This window comes from Geospiza fortis, unplaced genomic scaffold (assembly GCF_000277835.1).
Source record: "Geospiza fortis unplaced genomic scaffold, GeoFor_1.0 scaffold12, whole genome shotgun sequence".
Classification (NCBI taxonomy): Eukaryota; Metazoa; Chordata; class Aves; order Passeriformes; family Thraupidae; genus Geospiza; species Geospiza fortis.
Window position 1 is genome coordinate 2,808,778 of NW_005054323.1, and position 12,414 is coordinate 2,821,191.

The 12,414-nt window shown below is 33.9% G+C and overlaps 1 protein-coding gene across 1 annotated transcript in view; it reads right to left on the bottom strand.

The window, feature by feature from the left end:
- VPS13A (vacuolar protein sorting 13 homolog A) overlaps positions 1 to 12,414 on the bottom strand; it is a 99,690-nt gene that overhangs the window by 20,735 nt on the left and 66,541 nt on the right. The window contains exons 51-62 of the mRNA XM_031056872.1: positions 11,648 to 11,686; positions 10,532 to 10,660; positions 9,705 to 9,838; positions 8,160 to 8,289; positions 7,574 to 7,809; positions 5,453 to 5,606; positions 4,451 to 4,597; positions 3,809 to 3,890; positions 2,470 to 2,539; positions 1,814 to 1,919; positions 1,327 to 1,440; positions 1 to 48 (exon numbers count right to left, since the gene is read on the bottom strand). The exon at positions 1 to 48 is cut by the window's left edge and continues 59 nt beyond it. Of these exons, the coding sequence (XP_030912732.1) occupies positions 1 to 48; positions 1,327 to 1,440; positions 1,814 to 1,919; positions 2,470 to 2,539; positions 3,809 to 3,890; positions 4,451 to 4,597; positions 5,453 to 5,606; positions 7,574 to 7,809; positions 8,160 to 8,289; positions 9,705 to 9,838; positions 10,532 to 10,660; positions 11,648 to 11,686 (1,389 nt within the window). The remainder of the gene's footprint in view (positions 49 to 1,326; positions 1,441 to 1,813; positions 1,920 to 2,469; positions 2,540 to 3,808; positions 3,891 to 4,450; positions 4,598 to 5,452; positions 5,607 to 7,573; positions 7,810 to 8,159; positions 8,290 to 9,704; positions 9,839 to 10,531; positions 10,661 to 11,647; positions 11,687 to 12,414) is intronic.

The following is a 12,414-nucleotide window of genomic DNA, read 5'->3' on the forward strand; positions in this document are numbered from 1 at the left end:
TTTGTTACTATCTTCTCCACCCGCACTGAGTGAAAAGCTCAAGTGTAACTGAAGGATAAAAATGAGATTGGGAAATAACATGGTTAGCTGTTAGATGTATGATATTTCTATCTTTACAATCTTTTATATGATTCAAAAATTGAGTTAGGATATTTCTAGTCTGGCTGAAACCAGTATGACTTTGTAACACAGTACACAAATACATAATGTAGGCCCAAAAAAGCCCATTGACATTTAAAGCCAAAGTGAAGAATTTAAACTACCTTTAAGAAAACAAGAACTTCAAACTGCTTACTTCAGTTTTCAGACATGATCTCCAGATTCTTTCAGCTATAATTTAGATTATTAACTCATTTTTAAAACATTTAGTTTGTCTAAGTTATACCCAAAATCAAAGCAGAGAGAAAATGACAACACAGCATCATGTCCAAGGAAGAATGTAACATAAAACCTTGAAAACAAATAATTACTAACACAAGTTTTGCAGGTGCCAAATAATTACTGGAATATGCATACAGGAAAAATCCTACCTGTGCACACCTGAAATAACCAAAGCATTTGTTTCAAAGAAATCAGAAAATAATAACATTTAGGAAAACTGCTCAAATGGCTTTCATGGCACAAAATGGTAGAAATCTATCCAGTCATTTTCAAAATCAGATTAAAGGAAGCCTGTTTCTGACTCTCTGAAGACAATATCACACAACATTCATTATGCTATAACAGAGTTTAACTGTAGCTCATTTCAGTGATACACAGATTACCTTGCAAAATCATTGCCACTCAATCCATAACCACTAAAGACTAAGCTTTTAGTAAAAACTCAAGCCCATTTATGCCATCCTATTTCCTCCTTGCATTTTTTCTTGTCAATTATAATTTCTAATATCTCACAAGATACTGCGTAGAGGTGCAACTCAAATCATTCTTCAATCCACTTCCCATGGATACATGGGAGACTCTTTTACCAACCGTTATAGAGCCTATAAAGTCCTATCACAGTTGTAATGATGTCAGCTGCACACTAATCTCCTACCCTGGCTATGCATGTTTTTTAGAAATTATATAATTTTCCAATGCATAATATCCTGTGTGTACACAAATGAGCATTTTGCAAGGAACTCATAAATAATAAAATGAAAAAAAATTACTCATAAAGTAAGCCATAAGAATGCAACAGTAAGATAGTGGCTACAATGAAGATACTTTCTTGGCCCTTTTTTTTTTAATCAGTTGTTTCAGTCTTTATTTCCACTTCCTACTATCCTGCATGAGACAAAAAGTTTTCAGAGAGCGAACTCAGTCTATAATGTGAAAAAGGAATACCTTAATTGGAGAGATATGGAAGTATTCATACAAGCTGATTTGTGACGTATCCATTGATGACACACTCATTAGTTCTTCTTGAAGAGATTCAACATCCTTTTCGAAAAGTTGTAGCTGTAAGTGCATTTGAAAAAGATATTTCTTCAAAATTTTTAGTATATACAACTACTAGTCATTTGTCACTGATTCAATACATTGATTAATACTACTTATACTCTCTCATGTACAAACTCTTCTCACTGTCCCCGTACTACAACATTTAAAGCCTTCTTTCCATTGCCTACAGGATGCAGGAGCATAAAGCAAGGAGTCTACCATCTGACTCAGGTAACAGTAAATGAAAACCTCATAGGTTCATATTATTCCCAGATACACAGAAATCAACCACTGATATGGACAGAGAAAATAATTTTTGATTTTTTTTAAATACAAGTTGAATAGTTACAAATTTAAATCTATTTATCTTCAAACAACAAAAGGTTTCTACCTCTTGGTCACTTGGCACATCAGTTTGTGTAAAGAATTCACCAACTGCATACAGGAAGCCAAGATCTAATCTGAGATCCATCTCTTGAATCAGAACCTTAAAATACCTACGCATGAAACAAAAATTAATTATTAAGGTGTTCTACAAAAACAGGTAACACTTAAAGCTTAGTACAGGTTATTTAGACAACTTACACAACTTCAGGTACTGGTTTTGGTGTTTTGGGGGGTTGTTTTTTGTGTTGTTGATTTTTTTATTTGTTTTGTGTTTTTTTTGAGGGATTCATCATTGCTGGTGAAAAGAAGGCTTCCCATTTAGGTGTAAGACAAACACATTTCCAAATAACCAAAACAATTTTAAACACATAGCAGCATTTAATACTGTATATAGCACCACTATACACAGATTTTTTTTCTAAGTAAAGATGACTAAAAATAGGCACTAAAAAGACATCTAAAAATCCTTGCTTTATTCTTCAGTTATGTGGATAATAAAGGACACTGAGCTTTCACCTCTGTTAAAATGCTGTGAGATTCCAAGACTGAGTTTGTGTTAAAATTACTTTTCATTATGTTAGCCTCTGTAATATTTTTAATTTTAAAGCTTGATTGAACATATGCAATAGCAATAGAGATGGAACATGTCAAAATACTTACTTAATATGTGATATTTGTGAGTGTCCTGCAGTTCTCATGACAATACTGACATCAGTAAATGGTTTTGGTGCTATGAAGTTGTCAAATAAAAAGAGATCAGCACAGATTGTTATATGATATACGTAACTTCCTAAGTATTTTTATAAAAATGTCATATACATTCAGGGTTTTCTCAATCCTGCACAACAGGATTACATAATGGATATGACTGGCAAACAAGTAATAAAGGGAAAAGAGCAGGAACAAAAAGTAATAGGAAGACAAGGATGAAATGGAACGTCGAAATGCTATTTAACTGAAAATGCACCATTTTAATTTAAAAGCAAATTAACATTGATATTATATTTATGTAATTCCTTTAGTCATGGAATAAGATTTTTGAATGGCTGATACGAAAATGTAAACTAAACAAACAAAAATGAATTCTGCAGATTCATGCAGTGTAACTTAAAACCAATCATATTCAGAACGAACAACTGACATCCCACTAGCTTCTGAACAAAATTCCAAGCAGTATTCTTTGTCTCAATCCAGAATCCCTTTTGATATTACTTAGGTTTTCCAAGTGACTTTGGTGTGAAAAAATTAATGAAAGACTCCAGTTCATCACATAGTATAGCAACATTGAGCACTACACTCTGTGCTCCAAGCAATGGAGAAAGCTACCCAAAAACCATACAAAATACAATTTGCCACCTGGAGAGCTTATAAGCCTCTCTTAACATCTCTGAGCTTAGGCACATTTCTCTTCGTGGTAGCTAAGATTACTTAGGATAGATTACTAGGATATGCACTGCATGATATTAGAGCAGTAGGGAAATAGTGGACGACTAAAGACGGCAAGAGAATCCTCACTGCCCCAAAACTCCAAATATAAGTAGCACAGAAACAGTGCAACATATTCACTACCATCAAAATTACCAAAACTTATCCTATGAACAGACAAGTCTTCTCACGTATTAGTCAGCATTAAATTTTACTGGTGGTCTGAACTGAAAACCTCCTTTTATATTTATTAAGTAACTTTCATGTCATATGTTCTCCACAATCAATTAAGTAATGTGCCAAAAAGATGCTCTTAAAGGGTATGATAATGACAAATAAAAGACATTTTATTTTTTTCTGTTAATTGTTAACTGTTGAAACAGCATTCTGTATATCTTCTTTGTAGAGGTAACTGCTTCCTTACTTCTACCCTTATAATTTGTATTATCTGTAGTCAGAAAGCTCATGCAGACTTCACCTGATAAAAGTGCTAGATCTGATAAAATTATTAACTTCAGTACAAGCAAGTTATCTTTTGTTTTAAAAGGAAGGATTATGTTAAACTAGAACAAACCTGAATCCAAGGTGATGGACTTTGGAGGTTTAATAGGATAGAACACAAAGGGAAATATGGCTCCAGGAATCTGGTTTTGTATCTAGTAGGGGTAAGGACAGGACAAGGTGCAGCACATTAGCTTTTCAATAATGAAATATTTTAAGACCAGGAAAAACTCTAGAGATATGATCTTTACCTGTGACCTTCCACCAATCCAAAAGGAGAAAAAAGCAACTAACTGTACTTAAAATATATCTATTTTCAAAATCTAATAATTGAATTCTAATAACTTAGAAAAGCTTCTTCAATTTGGTGGCAATAAATGGTCCACAAAAGTTTTGCAAAGGATTTGTTCTTAAAATATTGAGCATAACAAGACAAGAAATTTCACTTCTCTTTTCACTTGTTATACAGAAACACTCCAAGAAAAAGCAAATAAGACGACTGTCAAATATTTTTTCTGAACAGTCATATTTGTCTTCCTTTTTTCCAAGAAGCACTTAAGTAGTATTTCCAAAGACTGAGAAGCCCTGATGTAAAAGCTAATGATTTCTATTAAATTGAAAACATGAGAAATCCAAACAATTCTAGAAATGAACCCAAGTTTCCATGAAATTGTTCTTTCAGAATAAATAACAACTGCTTTTTGACATGACTCACTTGTATCCTGTAAATTTGAATTCTGAAAGACTTCTGATGTGCAGAGGAACTGTATTCCACTTTTAAAGCTGGCAGATAATTTCTTCTGATAGGAATCTCATTTGGCTGCTGAATTGTCATGTTCATTCCATTAGGAGTTAAACATACCTATTGTATTATTATTAAAGAAAATTTAGTATGCCAAGTGTTTTAAAATCCTGCTTCATATATTATACTTGAAAATTTACACTGTAAATATTGTAAAACTCAGCAGTAAAAGTTCAGCACCTTTTAAATTAGATGTCATAATTTTCCTCTATTTAAAGCAAACAAATTTTGCCATAAATTAAAAATAGAAATAAAACTACAAAATAGTGCATTATTTGGGAGTTACTATCATTTACCACATAGCTATCTGGAAGAAAAGCTGAACAGTGTACTGGACTATGACTAGCATAAACATTGAATCATTTATCTATACAGTGCTTATTTTCCTACAGCACATTTCTAATGAGTGTCTAGAATTTATCCATACACAAGGACTGAGCATTTGGAGCATAATGTGCTTCTACATTCCAGAATAATTTCTGAAATGTCTTTTTTAATTTTATGTGGTTGAATGACAGCTAAATCATTCCACAACAAGCCATTTTAAAAATACAGGATTTCAGGCTAAAACAAACAAACAAATCAATCCCAAACTAATATATTTACTGGTATAACACATGAACCAAATACAAACCTTCCTCACTGTAGTTTTATGCATAATTAGTACTACAACCTCCAAAAATGATACACCTCAATTTCAAAGTCAGGCACTAACAACAAAAAGTCTGTAGCAATATATCAAGTTTGTGGAATATTTCCTGAATTTTTTAATACAGAGCTAAAGACGTGTTTTCAAATGCAGTAGGTAAATCGATCATCTCAAATTTTACTGTAAGTTTTATCAAAGACCACAAAATTGCTCTATTATCTTCTGCATACATATAAGCAATAGAATTAGAGAACTATCAGTATTACCAAAACATTTGATTCCAACTCAATAATCTTATTTTCTGAAGGGCTTAGCTCACTGTAATCTCTGAATTCTTGTTCTAATTTATCAATTTGCTTAACACTCATTGGTCTCCATCTTGACTTCTTCTTGGGTTTTGTCTCCCACACCACATCAGAACTTTGAAAATAAAACAAAGAACCAAAAGAGAAAGATTAGCTTTTTGAAAACAAGTTTTCAAGAACACACCTACTTCAATGTGACTTTTAATATGTTGTAACTAGGGAATGAGAAAGCACAACATAAAGCACTACTGCAGCATCAGAAGTGACACAAATCATGCACTGCCTTCTTGGAACTAAACAGAAGCCAGTCTCTCCACTATGATGGGGAAAAAAAAAGTTAACAAGTCTGTTTAACTCCCCACTTTGATGAAGATGGGTATGTAGTGATACTAAGGAAGCTCTATCAAAGAAGTAGTACTGCCATCCATTGTCCTACAATCTCAATGTAGTTTTCTCCTTATAGTTCTGCGTTTACTTCGGCATTTTAAATTTACTACAAATTGAAAAGTTCAAGTCAAAATAAAATGCCTCCTGCACTGCGTCTTATTTTTGACAGCTTCTTTATTTAGTCTTTCCATCTAAAATCAAGAGGTGGTTTTGTTTTACATGTTTCTTCTACTGATTTCACGGTGGGAGTTTTGGGTTTATTTCTTGTTTGGTTTTTTAAAAATGCTATTCTTTCTTCTGTCTCTCAGTTGTATTAATGCAAATAATTAAACAACCTTAAAGAGCATTAGACTTTTTTTCCACTGCTTCTGTGAAAAGCTCTGCACCTGATTTCACCTTACAGTCAAACTTAAAGCATAAAATAGGGCAAAAACCAACACTATCAGGCAGGTAGAAGGTACTTCTTTCCACATATTACTCTCTAACCTACAAATATGTAGCTTTCCAGACATAGCCACCTACCCTCTTTTAGCTATATCTGTGTCTGTGTTGAGACACATCAATGGCAGAGGAAAAAAAAGGAGAGCTGATGTTCAAAACAACAACTACAAAAAAGTACTATCTTGATTGTTCAGAGTTTCCTCTGGTTTTTTTCTTTCCACCTTTTTTAATTTTGGTTTTGGGTTTTGGGGGTTTTTTCTTGCTCCTAAAATGCCATTCATTTTCAAGAAATCTGATATCTCATCAGGGTTTGACAAGAAAACAAAACTAACTATAAGCACTGCTAGACTAATGACTATGGCTGACTGCTTTCAGAGAAAAATCAATTTCGTGAAATCTCAACACTATTGTGAATCCCAGCAATCAGCTGCCACTCTTAATGGAGTGTTTCCACTGCCTAAATATCAGAGCACAGCTTCTCAGGTGAGGGCAAGGACTGGAATTTTCTTAGTAAATGATGGATATGATTATGTGAAGCCTGTGTGTATTAGAAGTTCATGCTTGTTTGTTTTTCAGTAAATTGCAAAGAATTAATCAAGAAAAAACAAGTCTCACTCTATCAACCTCGTAACTGAATAAAAAGAAGTGTGTGGGTTACGGCAATTATATTCAAGTGTCTCTTAATGATTCCAAAGAGCTCCTGTTCAAATATATGATAGCACACATTTCCAAAGCATTACATAATTTCTTTTCTGCTTCCATCTGAAATGTGTAATTATAGTAGGAAACCCAAACAGTAGAGCCATGGACCACCATAATTAATCAACCAAAACTAAAAGGACCTACAAGCTTTTCCATCAAAATTCCAATGCAGAATTCAGCTGCTTCTGTAGTGAAGATAACAAAACCCACTGACACAAACTATTTGGAGACCTTTGTCCTAAAACTCTATTACCACTTCTCAAACTATGTGGACAGGAAATATTTTCTGTCCAGTGTATTGGCAAGTCTGACGCTATTTGGAACAAATATATGTTCCAAAACCACATACATCTAAATACAGTTAGCGTATGTATTAGAACAAAACACATTTCTCTTAGCATTTCTCTTAGCAGCAGGAAAATGTAGTGATTAGGTTTGAACATTATTAACCCAGACCTCTATTTGCTCTTTCAGCACAAGCCAAAATGAAATTCATAGAGTGAAAATATCTGAATTTAAACATTTTATACTGTTGCACACAAAGTAAGTTACCTTGTAATTCCAATGTAGGACACCTCTTGTTTTGTATAATTATTAACCAATGAAATTCCAACATCTTGCAAAGACAGAATAATTTCTTGTTCTGCTAGTTCTGCTTTTACACTTTCATATGTCAATTTAAATACATTCTCATCTTCAGTGAACAGGACAATACGCTGTAAACCTTCATAAAACGACATTAAATAGACCACTTTTCTACAATCCACACTGAGTACTTCCATCTTGTCCTACAAATGAGAGGAAAAGTTTTTACGCTATTATCATTCTACTTCATTAAAAAAAAAAGCCAGAGTCTTAGCAACACAACAATGGAAGACTTTTTTTCAAGGTACAGGAAAAAAAGTAATTACAAAGTTTTATGACAGCCTCTCACCACACACACACTCTGACACTTTTCAACTGAAGACTGCTTACTTGAACAAGCTATGGCAAACAAAGTGTTGTTACTGTTCTGTATTTGGAACTCAAGTATGAGACTGCTGATCATGCTCATTAAATACAAGCTTCATGCATACACTGATGAATGGACATATAAAATCAGACATCATTAAAAGAATATTTTGATTAAAAAATATACCTCTTTTGCAGCAATTTCCTCAGTTCTATTTCCACACCTCCATTTTAATTTCCTAGATCCTGTTGGGTCTGCCCAGGTATACAACACAGCCTTATTTGGCTGAAGGCAGTCTTCCAATTCACTGAGGGAGCTACGACAAAGTAATTTTAAATTCAAATGTCAATTAATATTTTGTGTCAATGACCTTCGCATTCTAGCATTTCAACAAGAACACTAATAATATTTTCAAGTAATGAGAACAGAACAAAAATAACATTATGCATGAAAAAACACACACAAAAACATTATCAGAACAGCAATAAGAATGAGGATTTGTACTTTAATATACATACATATACTTCAAAAATAAAGTATATACAGTAGATTTTATATACTCATTTTCTTCCCCCTTTGTGATCAACATTTTCAGACAAATGTGCTTTAAACTCCATTCCCTCTCACATATACTTAAAAACTTGCAGAATTGTCTTCCACAGCTCTCTGAAAGGAGGCTACCCCAGGAGAGGAAGTGGAGAGATGCTGATCTCTGCTTGCTAGGATCCAGTGATTTGAACAATTCCCTTGCATCTATGCTGTGCCAGGGGAGGTTTAGACTGAACATTAGAAATATTTTCTTTCAAAACACTGGAACAGGCTTTCTTGAGAGGCACACGATGCCCCAAGCCCTTGACTTGGACAACACCCTTAATACCATGCTTCAACTTTTGATCAGACCTGAAGTGGCCAGGCAGTTGGACTAAATGTAGGCCCTCCCATTTGAAACACTGTACTGTGTTCTAATTAAACTGACACTAGGGATTCCCACAAATCATCTAAAAAGATAAAAATTACTAATCTTCACAGAGAAAAAACAAGCCAAACAATCATTCTTCAGGCAAACAGGATTTGACTAACAACTCTTCCACCTTCCAAGTAAAAATCTTTAATCAACACTGCTCTGACTGACTGAAGGGAGAAAACAATAGGCTGTTTGGCTTTTAAAAATAAATAATTCAAGAATGCTGCAGGTATACGCTTCTCAGCATTGCACAGTATCTGCATACAGTGGCAAAGCATTACAAAAACATTACAGGTAGAGAACAGTCTTACTGTGTGCAGGTGCAGAAGTAAATATTCACTCATTGCAAAAACTAATATTCATTAAAATTATCTTAGTTTTGTCCTACCTTGGCAAAATTTATGTAACTACCTCTCGTTCCCTATCTCACTTAACTTGAACCCATTCTTTCAGCTGAATTTTCTTCATTACTTATTCTGCACAGTCAGCACCTGCACAGTTCCAGAAAAGCACATCCCTTGCCCTCACCAGGAATGTAGATGTCACAAGGCCACAAAATTCATATAAAAAGACACCACAAAACAGCTCACTTGTAAAACTACTTAGCACTATTTAACATTGCTAACAATTCATTGCCTTCAATTTACCAAGCAAGAGATTTTTGGGTGCTCTGACAGGCTTCTTTAGAGAATGCATGCTTACAATATACAAAACTAGAGTCCATATGTCTCCATGCAAACATCCACACTAAACCTCTTCATACATACCTTTGTCCATACTCAATAATTTCCTCTTTGGTATGGTTTATCAACAGAAATGGAGCTGCACCATCATGGTAATTAGAAAAGGTAATCACTGTAGAATGTTCAGTCAGATTAACATCCACTGCAATTCCTCCAAGCTATCAGTTGTAAAAAATTTAAAGTAAATAACAGTGGTATGGAGTTCCAAAGCAAATGTAAATGCAAAGCAATTAAGTTAAATATTTTGAAGATCTTTTTCTCTCATCATAAGATAAAACTATCATGTAGTAAAACTAGCTGTTTTATCGTACCTTCAAAATATTTCCTTGATCTAAATACTAGGTAGCAGATATCACAATTTGTAACTAAAACTATGCAGGAGTTCTCTAGCATGAAAAGTTAGACTGGTAGTGGAGTAACCTTCCTTACTACAAGCACACACATTCATGGCCTCAAGAACATTATACTACAAAACCCACTCACCTACATAAAAAGTACTGCTAGATGAGACTATCTGCAACATACTAGTAAATTTAGTGAAGACAAAGTTATTCAGTGTTTCTTTAGAACTAATATTAATACTTCTCACAAAGAATACTTGCAAAACAATCTGTATTTTAGCTCCTGTAGAACTGCTTCCCAGAGAAGCACTTAAAACAGAATACCTACGTACATCTGTTTGTACACACACAAAAGAGAGCAGGAGAATGCATTTGCATAAACATAATATTTTCTTCAGCTAAGGTTTTGCAATAGCTGATAGCATGGGAAAACAAAGTTTTGAGAATGAAAATTAAAAAGTGATTTATGCTGTTTTACCTAACATGTAAACATGGCAGGCAATATGTTACCTTATTGTCCAAATGCAGTAAAAGACAGTTTTCTTGCTGATCAAAATTTATCTTCTTTGGAGGGAGATCAGAATTTTCAACTCTAACAAGCAGTTTGTTGGCATCATTTTCAGGCCAAAAAGGAATGCACTAGAAAAGAAAAATCAGAAATTTCAAAGTCAAAATACAAGTCAGGCGTTAAACGCCATTCGCATTAGCCCAAAATTCATCTAATAAAGTCTATCCAAAAGTGTATCAATTAGGATCAGAAACTCTATTAAAAACCCTGAAATTATCACTTACCTGAATACAGTAAATTGAAAGGAAGTCAAGAAATAATTCTGACTATAGTGAAGAAAATGAAGAGTAAGGAACTAAAGTGGAAACAGTAAGACTTCATATTCACAAAAAGAAGTACATTTAAAATGTAAAAAGTACATAAAATCCAGAGTATAAAATAACTACAACATTGAAAATGACAAGCTTGGTAAAATAAAAAAGATGAAACTGTTCTTCCATTAGCAGACCTTTTTCCAAAAAGGCATAAATTTCAAATCAATTTTACAGCGATAATGAATGACAACAAAATGGGATATTAGCATAAATGCCACCGTGTGGTAACTTGAGTACACAGGACATCAGCTACTAGCAGTCCTTTTAAAAGTGTTTCGTATCTATCTGAAAGTACATATACACACATACATATGCAGGTCTAAAACACACAGTATGGAGCATCAGGCAGCTGAATCAGAGAGCACCTTCGGCTATTCATATTCACAACTCAAATCATAACCACTTTGGATTTAAAAATATCAAAGGCAATCTCTCTTCAATAGTTTACTTGCTAAACAGAGACAACCAGGAGACAGAGAAAAGTTTTAATGGTAACTAATGAAAAGTCTCTAACTGAGTCCTGCCACAAGAACAAGCTATGACTAATAGTAACTCTCAGCTATCAACAGCCAAGTCTTTTTAGACAGACCATCTTTCCCATATTTCAAACTGCTGACATGCAGAATCCAAAATTTTAGAACCATTTTTCTCTAACATAGTTTATGAAATGAGATGTCCATATTTAACGGCATCTGAATCCCAAAATTAATTCTTCAGTGGTGAAAGACTAGTTCACCAACTTACCATGCCACTAAGTTCCCTTTCCCATTGTTTCTCACACCACAGGAAGCAGGAAGACAAAGGAAAAAAATATAGTTAAACGGTAAGATTGAAGATGTAATTTACATCAACATGTATCCCACAGACAAAGGAAATTTAAATTGTGCTGTAAACTATAACAAAACTCAGCATGTAAGTCTCAACATGGAATTAACTGAGCCCAGAGGAAATTCAAGGAGAATCAGTCAATAGTAAACGGAAGTTTAAAATCCAAACCAAATAAGTAAAAAAGACTGGCTAAACAAGACACTACAGAATCAACTATAGGGAAATGAAAAATTTTTGTAGTAGACTTCAGCCAGAGATTGCGTCACATAATGATGTCATTTTCAAGCGTTTTACCACACACTTGCTAAGTGCTTCACCAGATGTTATATTTATACAACAATTTTGCTTCCACAGTGGGATCTTTAATTTATATTCAGCACTGGTCTCATGAACAGTCTTCAGCAATATCTTCTTTCTCTAAGGATATTTGTTGATCAACTGCCTTGCACCACACATAATTCAAAGGACTGTCCTTAGCAAACCACTACACACTAATTACTGTCCAATAAACTCTATTGCAATCTTTGAAGAGCAATGCATTTTTCTAGAAATAGCGATTAAGGTTTCTGATATATTTAGTACTTTCCAGAAGAAAAGATGGGACATGGAAGATGTCACAGAGAAGATTAGTTCTACGTGAGAATTGCTTTCTTTCCTGAAAAGACAAGTTATCTGTCACTAAT